Source organism: Mus pahari, chromosome 2, assembly GCF_900095145.1.
Source record: "Mus pahari chromosome 2, PAHARI_EIJ_v1.1, whole genome shotgun sequence".
Lineage (NCBI taxonomy): Eukaryota > Metazoa > Chordata > Mammalia > Rodentia > Muridae > Mus > Mus pahari.
The window spans coordinates 143,953,530-143,964,704 of record NC_034591.1 but is presented as its reverse complement, the minus strand read 5'-3'; the positions used below and the strand labels follow the sequence as shown (position 1 = coordinate 143,964,704).

The 11,175-nt window shown below is 43.9% G+C and overlaps 1 protein-coding gene across 1 annotated transcript; it reads left to right on the top strand.

The window, feature by feature from the left end:
* Positions 1–3,380: 3,380 nt before the first annotated feature.
* LOC110315581 (killer cell lectin-like receptor subfamily B member 1C) lies at positions 3,381–10,764 on the top strand. The gene is given in 8 exon segments (XM_021189601.1): positions 3,381–3,417; positions 3,420–3,499; positions 3,502–3,592; positions 5,796–5,894; positions 6,990–7,064; positions 7,560–7,714; positions 8,032–8,147; positions 10,226–10,764. Coding segments are annotated over 8 exon segments (795 nt in total). The 3' UTR covers positions 10,368–10,764.
* Positions 10,765–11,175: the final 411 nt, after the last annotated feature.

The following is an 11,175-nucleotide window of genomic DNA, read 5'->3' as shown; positions in this document are numbered from 1 at the left end:
TTTAGGGCAATTTTTTTTTTTTTTAATTCTGTCAAGCAGCTCACACATCTATGACGTCTTAGTCTATGAAGCATCATTTCAGTGGGGCCATCTTTCCCTGTTTCTTTGGATCTGTGTACAATATTTTCTCCCTTTGTTATTTTGCTGGTTTATTTTTAGGTTATTGTCATTGTTGTTTCTTAAGACAGGGTCCTTTTACATAGCCCTGGCTGCTCTGGAACTCACTCTGTAGACCAAGATGCCCTGTAGATCCACCTGTCTCTGCCTCCCAAGTGCTGGGATCAAAGGCTTACGCCACTGTGCCCAGTTCGTATGGTGGCTTAAGCATTTGCCAACCAAGTCAGCTGCTCCAGGCTTTACAAACGCTCTTCACCCAAGGGAATTCTTCACCAATCACCCCGGGTGGAAATAAAGACACTCCTGTAATCNTTCCCATGTCTCACTCTCCCTAGAACCTGCCCGGGAACTGCACTTGGAACACAACGTTTCCCTTATGCTCTGTAGGCTCCAACAGTGTGATTTGTCAGGGCGGGGTCACTACTCTGTGTTCTTCTCCCATNGTTGCCACATTGAAGAAGTCAGTCTCCCTTTTCTGATCCTCTGCCCCAGACACACACTGTTGGCTTCTCAAGGATGGCTGGCTGAAGCTGCCTTCTTGGGCTACGGACTGAAATGGCAGTGGTGACGCTCCCTCCCATCCACAATCTAAGTAAGATGGCTAGATGAATTCCCCAAGGATGAACTCTCAGAGGGTTTTATGGGCTTTTCCCTGCGCACCAGTTACGTAGGTACTTGATACTGTGCTCTAGATCCCGTATCAAGCACGATGATCTCGGCTGGCTGCTGCCCACGGACACATGAGACTCTCGGCACTTCTGGTCACTTCACACCTTAGCCAGTGCCTGTTAGAGAGAACATCACACCTCACAACTGTTACTTTTCACAGGGCCACTGTGGATTCCTAGAAGCCATAGACACCTTCAGAACTCAGTAAAACCTCAATATCCCCAAAGCACCATTTGAATCTTCTGCTCAGAGCATCAGCCTTTTCCTTATTGACATTTCTAACACATCTCCACAGTTTTCATTGGTTTCCAGGTTATTAGGTGATTATAAGCCACCTAAATATTTGCAGAGTTTATTCACATACCCCCTAACCTAAAGCCCCCATATCTTGGCAAGGGAAGGGGATTATAGGCAGAAACAAGCATCACTAATAAACATTTGGGTGTGTTCTTTATATATTAAGGCTTGAGGCCCTTATATATGCTGAAATTTTTTATGTACTAAAAGTTGAATTCGTTTTCATGGATTCTCTATATTTGACTGTAAAATATCATGACTGAAGATGAAAAATATTGTGTAATTGCTAAAATCTTCAGTCTAGGCAAAGCATGAAGCATCAGGAACATAGTTAGGTGATGGAGTGCTTGCCTCGAATTCACGAGGCCTGGAAAAATAAGTAGATGGAGCATGGTGCAGAACTCTGTGCTCAGCCTGGTGTTGAGTAAAATGTCTGTCATCAGAGATAGCTGAGGGGGTTCCACTGAGTCTTAGGTGAGCTGTGAGACCCTCGTATACACTTCCCCTTGCTTCCTTCTTCAGTGGTCTTGTGATGTATGTTATGAGTGTGCACCTCCTGTCTCCTGGAAAGCATGGCTGACATCTGTACTGCCATGTAGTGATGAGTGCCTGGTACAATTCCATTCTAACCACAGAAGGTGACTTTAAGGAAACCCTTGTTTTTCTTCTTCACTTGTAATGTGTGAATGTCTGACTTGGCATTAGTAGTCCTTGCTCTAAGACTCTAGGCCTGGAAACCCTTGGAGGAGTTAGCACATCCCATAGACCCAAGTCTGTGGGAAGCCACGTAAGGCCATTACAAGATGGCGCTGGCTACCACTGGCCACCGCCCGTGTATTTCGGGTAAACAACCAATGCGCGCAGGTGCAAATGGGTTTCACGCTAAGTCACAGCCCGTCCCGGGGCATGTAAATTAAGGACTGAAAGCAGAACCAATCAGACATGGCCACGCCAGTCCTAGGCCTATAAAAGCAGCGCTAGTTCTAGGACTCGGGGTCTTTCGCCACAGCAATCAAGCTCTCCCAATAAACGTGTGCAGAAGAATCCTGTTGTGTGGCGTCTTCCTTGCTGGCGAGGCAGGCGTCCACACAAGTCCTCCACTTCCTGAGCTCTGACAGATGAAGGAAGTCCTTTCACTCAGGGGAATGAAGTTACATCCACCTGGACCTTCAGGACAGGCCAGAGCCAGAGCAGCAAGTGGGGCTCCGCCCTCCGTGCTTTTCCTGTTGTGTCAGTCATGAATTCTTCCCACTTTCAAGACATTTCCACATTCCACAGATTCCTTCACAACATGGCTATTTCAGGAGGATCTTAGAGCTTCAGTTCATGTCACGTATAACTGTGCACTTGCACATATTACTATTTATTTTTTACAACATAGCATAGTATATTGTATCTTAATTGCTGGTAAATTGGTAAAAAGCAGTCACTTAAATTTGAATTGAGCGGGAGGCAGAGGCAGGCAGATTTCTGAGTTCGAGGCCAGCCTGGTCTACCAAGTGAGTTCCAGGACAGTCAGGGTTATACAGAGAAACCCTGTCTCGAAAAACAAAAACAAAAACAAAAACAAAAAATTGAATTGAGGAAGATTGTTGCATTTCACTGATTCTAAGCTTCATTCACCTTAAGAGAATAACTCAAAACAAATGGTTACCAGAATCAGAACAAAAGAAGACCACGTGTCACACCTTCTTTTCATAAGGCAATAACATGTAATGGGAGCAGTTGCAGAGACCCACAGCCAACCATTAGGCAGAGCTCAGGAACCCCATGAAAGCAGTAGAGGAAGGATTGTGGGAGCCAGAGGCATGGAAGACACCAGGAGAACATGGCCCACAGAATCAACTAAGCAGGGCTCACAGGGACTCACAGAGCCTGAAGCAGCAATCATGAAGCCTGCATGGGTCCCCACGAGGCCCTCTGCATGTATGTTATGGCTGTTAGCTTGGTGTACTTCTGGAATTACTCACAGTTGGAGTTGGGGTGTCTCTGACTCTTCTTCCTGCTCATGGGTCCCTTTCCTCCTGCTGGGCTTGATAAGAGGGTTTGTGCCCAGTCTTATTGTATCTTGATATCCTGTATTCAGTTGATATCACTGAGAGGCCTGTTCCTTTCTGAAAGAAGACAAAGGAGCAGAGGATCTGGGGGAGCAGAGAGGAGGGGGAGTTGGGAGGAAAGGAAGGAGGAAAGGCTGTGGTCGGGGTGTCTTGTATGAGAGAAGGATACAGAAAAAGAACAAAAAGACAGTAGTGTGTAAGCTGTGTGGGCAGGACAGACAGGAAGGTCAGTCAGTAACCATGGAGAAACCCTCAGAGACAGGAGTCGGTGGGTGTGGGCACAGAGGACTTCCTTTTGCTCATTTCACCTCAAAGACCTTGGAGTTGGTCCCTGCTCACCAGTTCAGTGTTGCATCTCCTATGTGCAATGGACACAGCAAGGATCTACCTCTGTTTAAAGCCATCCAGCATACCGGAAGCCCAGCGTGAGTCACCCCCATCTCTTCCCCCAGGTCAGTCACTTTATTTTTCCTTGTAGCATTAGAATATCTTCCGAGTTATGATTTTCTTGCATTTTAAGTTACTGCTTTGAAAGTGAGCAACCGTCTGTCATTGCTGAAGAGTGTAGACAGCTACAACTTTGGATTAATAAAAAGCTCATTGATTCCATCTTTAGTCAGTTACTCAGTGTGAAGCTTGGGCAGGTATTCTTTTGACTTTAGCCACCAGACCTTGAATATATTTTATATCTACAAGGAAAGAGATGCTTCTAGCAGGCAGACTCACTATAAAGCATCTTGCCTGGTGCAAACTTCTCTACAGAACACAAACACCACAACTCCTCTCCACGCCATTCTAGCACTGAGCACTGGAGGAGTTGAAGGATGTGCCATCCTGTCTGCTAGAAATGTGGGAGACTGATGGGAGGCAGATGTGAAGGGTACCATGACTTAGGGATGGATGAAAAGAAACAGCCACAGAGACAGAAAATGTGTCTGCAGTGGTCATGGTATGGTATGAGGTTCTGTGATATAACTGAGCTTCCTCATCTAAAACTGCAGAGCTTAAAATCTAACCTTTCTATACTATGTCAAGAATTTGAACCCACAACTCTTTAAGGCTGTTTGTCAGAAGCTATTAAAAAATAGTTTAAAAAAATCAGGAAGAAAGTACAAAGAAAAAAGTCACCGAAACTGCATTATAAACTTTACATAGGGTCTGGGAAAGTGGAGGGTTTTGTTGACCAGAGGGGGATTTGAGGGAGCCAGTTATGTGTGGTAGGTGCAGGCAAGTGTTTGCTTTCCCTGTTTAAGACTGCAAACATGGAAGAAGGAACTTGAGAAGCTAAAGGTTTGGTGTTTTACTTTCCCACTGAGTCTAGACAGCACTGCCAGTGTGTACATGGGCCATGCCCTGGAACACAAGTGGCCTCTTAGGGACTGTGTCCTTGAATAAAACTGACTCTCCCACTCCTAGCAGCCATCAGCTGTCAATGACTCCCCAGCTGACATTGGAACTCCATGCCCAATTCCCTCCATGTTGGGCCTTTGCCTGACTTGAGCTTTCAAAGATCTTGTGCAGGCTATCACAAATGGCGTGAGTTCATATGTGCAACTGCACTGCTGTGTCTAGAAGACAGTGTTTCATTGCAGTTGTCCACCATCTCTGGCTGTGCAGTCATTCTGTCCCCTCTTCTGTGTTGATGGCAGATCCTTGGTTAGGGATGGGATGAGATGCAGATGTGTCACTTAGGGCTGAGTACTTTATAGTCTCTTATTCTCTACTTGTTCTGGGTGGAGAACAAGTAGAGAATAAGAGACTATGAAGTGCTCAGCACTACTGGCTACTTTACCCATACCTTACCTGCACACCTATAATTCCATCACTTGGGAGGCAGAGGCAGGAGAATCGGGAGCTCAAGGTCATCTTCAGCCACACAGAGGGTTAGCAGTCACCCTGGCTAAGAGACAACGCTGCCTTTAAAGAGTAGGAAAGAATACTGTGAAAACCCCATTGTATTATATGTACGTAGTGTATGCTTAGTGTGTGTGTGTGTGTGTGTGTGTGTGTGTGTGTGTGTGTATAAAACAACGTACTTAGAGTCTGGTACTAGCCATTTTCACTTCATCTATCCACTAGGGGCTTTGGAATTCAGCCAATAAGGAGGGACTAACACAATTGAAATACTGAAATTCCATCTGAAATCACGAGATGCTTCCCCTTGGATGCCACCACACCTTTGATCCTAAATGGAGATCATCACAGACAGCAGTGAAGCAGGCTCAGTGTTCAGGAATAGAATCATATGTCATTAGCACTGAAAGTCATCAATACCACAACACTGAGTATCAAAAACATCTCTTGATTAAAAGACCTTCCTTAGAGATGCTTTGACTCCCTTCCTGAAACAGAACATACCATTTACTTTGGACAGCCCTCAATCACATCTATTGAGATTCACTCAGCCAATACTCCTTTGTGCGTAATACATACATAAGTATTATTCTTTCAGTCCTGCTTTATCAAAGCAAATAGCTGAACCTAATGGAGAATTCATCTCGTGGAATTCTGCTTTAAGATGGTGGAGAAAGGCTCATATCTGCAGCCGACCCTTTACTTGAATCCAATTGTCCTTATTAGTCAAAACCACCTTTAACTGTTATTCCAGATGTCCTCTACTGGCTTAAATGAGTTATAAGGCTCTTAACTTTGCAGATGCCTGTCGGTGCCCACGTTCACACAGGTTGGCTCTGAAGCTCAGCTGTGCTGGGCTCATCCTACTTGTCCTGGCCCTGACTGGGATGAGTGTCTTAGGTAAGTGAGGCCAGGGCTTGTGCTTCACGATCCTTCCTCTGCTTCCATCATAAATATCGGTGCCTCTTCACATGATTGGACCCCTTGGGCCTGGAGGAGGGTCAATGACGTGAGCAAGAACAGGACACTATCCCATACCCAGTGAGACATTTCCCATTGCCTTCATGCTTCCAAATTCCTCTGAGACCCATTAGGGGCTGTTACACACAAAGGGATCTCTAACAAACCCGAGCATGGCAAAGATGGCACCAGCACATTTTGTCTCCCCCTTCCCCCAGCCCCCCATCCCTCTCCCTTGCTAAAGCCCCCAAGGTCTACTCCCTTCGTTAGCCACTCCCTTCTGCCTGATTCACTCCTGAGGCTGATCACTGAGATCCAGCTATCAAAGTGTCTAGGTCCAGTTATCAAAATCCATTATTTGGCTACCCTGAATAACATGCCAATCAGGACTTTCCCAACTCACCCTGGCACAGACTTCCCCTTTTTCTCCTTAAAAACCCACTCTTGCAAAAACACCTGCTGCTGTCTTTCCCTGATCCAGAGGCAACCACACTCGCAATCCCTCCAGGGTAATAAATGTCCTTTGTGCAGAGAACTTGGTGTCTGAGTGTGTTCTGAGCTGACCCCAAGCCCCTAGACCCTAACCCACACACAACATACATGTACACAGAGCCTAAAAATATAAATCATAATTGTGACCAAAACATAAAAAGGCAAACTAAAAGGCTCACTAAAGTGTTTTATTAAGTGTCTATTAAACTCCAGTGTCTATTAAATTCCGGGGGGGGGGTGCTAATACTCATTCTGAAGATGAGGATTCAGGGGTGAGGGTGGGTACGTTAAGAGTCTCCGTGAAGCCATTGGATAATATGTGACTAAACAGAGATGGGAATCCACGTGTTCTGTGCTTTTCTTCTTTATTTACATATTCTGTATCCATATTCTTCCCTCAGCCCAGTTTGCTAATATTTTATTCTCAGTCCAGAAGTTCAGGTTTGTTGAAATAACTTGATTTCCTGGAGTGAGAAATGGAGCACATCTGTTCCATCATTCATTTCAGGGTTAATCTTCTCTGTGTGTTTTCTTATTTACCAGTGCGAGTCTTAATACAAAAACCATCAAGAGAAAAATGCTGTGTGTTTAATCAAGAGAACCTGAATAAAACAACAGGTAATTTTTGTGCCTTGTATTTTGCAAGAATAATAGCTGATGTTTGCTATTTACCAGGGGTTACGGTCAGCCAAGGCCTACAACAACCATCTCTGATGATGCTATATCACCATATCTTATGTTAGAGGAAATTGCTGCATACAAACTTGTTGAGGGTTTCATGATTGGTAGTTAGTAAGGTTGGTAACATCTTTGAAACTGTGTGACCTTGCAACCTGTGATCTCAACCACTTGGCCATACTGCCTAGGGATGCTAGCACACTTGATCATTAACTTCAGAAATTGCTGTGTCAAACAGTTAACTTTGTCTAAAGTATATTAATAGAAAAAAAAGTGAATTCCTTGTTATTTATATTTCTTTGATATGTCATAACAGTAATCTTGTTCCTGCACATGTTAATAAAAGTGTGTGTTAGTAAAGCAACTACTCTGTGTAACCAGCTGTGGTGCAGCGAGAGCAGGGCAGAAATATACCATGTCTTCCTCTTGCTTCAGACTGCCCAGCTAAGTTAGAGTGCCCCCAAGACTGGCTTTCACACCGAGATAAGTGCTTTCATGTTTCTCACGTTTCCAACACTTGGAAGGAAGGTCTAGCTGACTGTGATGGGAAAGGAGCCACTTTGATGCTCATTCAAGACCAAGAAGAACTGGTAAGTTGTTCAATAAAAATAGAGACATTAGCACATTCTTTAAACTATACCAATATCTCTAGACTTAACAGATTTTCCACACAAAGGAACTTCTACATTATAGAAGTTGATAGTGTGAGAGACTAATTGGACATGTGAGCCAATAACTACATGTATAAAAGGAGTGTCCTTTGGATCATAAATACGGGGCACAGATTTCACAAAGGAATAAGAATTAACTGTTGGGGACTCAGAATGGGTACAGGTTTCAGGAGGCTGGTAGAATGTGAGCCACTAACAGAGTCAGGGTTAATTCCTCTGCTCTGTTTGGATTGCAGAGATTCCTACAGGACTCAATAAAGGAAATATATAATTCATTTTGGATTGGACTAAGGTACACATTGCCAGACATGAACTGGAAGTGGATAAATGGCACAACTTTAAATTCTGATGTGTGAGTACTAGAAGAGCTAATTTGAACATTCATTTCTGTTACAGGGGCTTTGGGGGGGTTCCCCTTGGGGGCTAAAAGTAAAGACATGGAGAATCTGTGTAGTATAAGCCTGTTATGTGATCCTTTCTGCTGGGGATAGTTCCTGAGCAGACAGCTACTCCACCTGCCTCCCCTGTCTGATGATGAACAAGAATGGAAAGATGATTGGGTATCAATTTTTTTTTTTAATTTGAGAGGTCTCAGTCTATAGTCTGCTGCTCCATGGCTGTGACTCCTGTGGCAATGCAGACACACAGTGGAAGGGCAGAGACAAGCCAAGATGCTCAGACAGGAGCAGAGAGAAAGGAGACACAGGGGAAGACAGGCCTCTCAAAGGTCTGGCCTCTTCCTGGGAGGTTCACTTCATTCAGCTAGCTATTCATCAGTGAGTTAATCCATTGACAGAATTGGTGTCCTCATGATCCAATCATCCATGAATAGCATCACCAGCTCGACACAGGGGTTTCAATATGAGCCCAGTCAGGGCACACATGGTTCATAAGCCATAACTGTATGTAGATCACAAAGCAGCCATTAGCTATTTGCTCTTTGGTGTCTCATTTTCTTATTGTGTGAGATTCTTGCGACAACCATGAATACAATGGTAGAGATGATGCTTCATATTTAAATTATATATTTTAGCAGAACTCATAATTATTGGTATAATGAGGAACAATGTATCACAGCTCCAGAGACAGTAGGATCTGGGAGAATGGAGCCAATAAATAAGATGGAATAAAGTCTCATGCAATAATCAACTTTATTCAGAGCAGCAGACAATTTATACTAAGGACTGGGAAATTCATGAGTTCAAGTTGTATACAATAGCAAAGATAAGTTAAGCATGACAAATGTGTGTTTTCCAGAGAAGCAGAGACAGTTTAAACACGAGTTATCTATAGTAAGTAGTAATAAGCAATCTGAAGTAAATCCACCCCTTTCTGTTGCACTTGGAGGAGAACAAAAACACATTCTAAGAACATTTCATGTTTTAAAGAAACAGATTCACAAGACTTTTGTCCTGTTTTCTTGGAGTATTCCCAGACTTCTACAGTTATATTCCTGGGCTGTGCCATGATAACAGCATATATCTGTGTCCATTCCTGCTCAATTTCAGGAGCTTGTTGTTAAGACTTGTGAGTTGTTTATTTACTGACTTTTAAGGAGCTTCCATTTAGAACTTTCTGATTATTTATTGGTATTATTATTATTATTATTATTATTATTATTATTATTATTTTGTTGTTTTGTTTTTCAAAACAAGGTTTCTCTGTGTAACCCTGAATGTTCTGGAATTCAATCTGTAGATCAGGCTGGCCTTGAACTCATAGAGATCCACCTGTCTCTGCTTCCCAAGTGCTGGAATTAAAAGCCACCACCACCCAGCAAATTTTCTGAATCTTAATGAGCCTCCCTCCAGGATGGAACATTTCAGTTCAGAAGATTGCTACACAAAAGTGTATGTGACCCTTTGAGTTTAATTCTGATTACTAACTTGAATATAAATAGGGGGCTATTCATGAGAGTATAGTCGAATTAATGGCTATATCACTGAAGAAAGTGACATATCCTCACCTGGCAACTATTAACTGCCCATATCCTCAAGGAAGTCTGGGGTCTCAAGAACTCCCTTTCTACCTGGGATGGAATGTTGGCCATCCAGTCCCAATCTTGTGCAGGTCATCACAGTGGCAATGAGTTCATGAGTGACCAACTGAGTCAAGCCTGGATGACATTTCCATGGCACTCCTCCTGTCCTCTGACTCTTACAGTCTTTCCATCCTCTTTTCCATGATGTTGCCTGCACCAGGTGGTAGGGGTGATAAAGAAATTGTCTCAGTTAGGGCTGAGCATTCAACTATCACTTATTCTCAGAACTGTGACCACTTGTGAGTGTCTGCATTAACTACTTCCCACTACAAAAAGAAGGTTCTGTGCTTAAGACCTGTGTGTTCCATAGTCCTTAGAAGTCTAGAGGAGAAGATGGCCAACTCAGGAGAATTATAGAGAATCCTAAACACTATTCTCTTCCTCCTCAGATTAAAAATCAGTGGTGCCACTGAACATGGCAGCTGTGCCGTCCTCTCGGAGGGCAAAGTGATTTCTGAGAGCTGTGCTTCAGACAACCGTTGGATCTGCCAAAAGGAACTAAACCGTGAAACCCCGTGTAATGACTCCTGACTGCGAATCCCATCCCGATTACTTTACCATTCACACCAGATCTCTGCACCTAACCTGTCTCTGCTGTCTGCCTCCCAGTGCAGTGAGTGGCACAGCACATGGACTCTAAGAGCACTGGAACTCTTACAGATTCTTTATTGTGTAAATATTAGTGCACACAGACACAGATGTGCCATTCTAAGAGAGGAATTCTATGCAAAGAAGCCCTGGTAGCTGAGATACCTTATTCTAATCCTTGAGTCTGTGTGACATTTGCTGGTTTCTGTGCCTGAGCTACTCTGCCATCAGCCATGGAAGACTGGATCTAATTTCTTAGACAGATAGGCCACAGGCTGTTTTCATGGTCCCAGAGTTTGAGTCAGGACCCCTTTGGCTATTCCTTTCTGTCCGTTGACTCATCGACCTACAAGTGAAATGGTTTTATGATGTCTGGTAGCCCCAAAGTGGGAGCTGACAGTAGGGCCTGCTTTATTTTATCAAAGGCCTTTTGATGATCTTGAGTCTAAACAAAGTCTTTGCCCTCTCTGGTGGCCTTATATAAAGGTTTGACTATTTCAGTGAAACCTGGGGTCCATAATCTGCAAAAGCCTGTGGACCCCAAGAATTCTCTTACCTGTCTTGGGCTTGTGAAGTGGGTATGCTGAAGACAGTCTCTTTTCTTGCTGTGGAATGCCACTGCTGGCCCTCTTTTAGAATGTAGCCTAGATAGGTGACCCCAGTCTTGTAGAGCTGTGCCTTTTTGGCAGATGCTCAATATCCCAGGTCTCCCAGAACCTGTAGGAGATTCTGGGTACCCTTCTTGCATTCT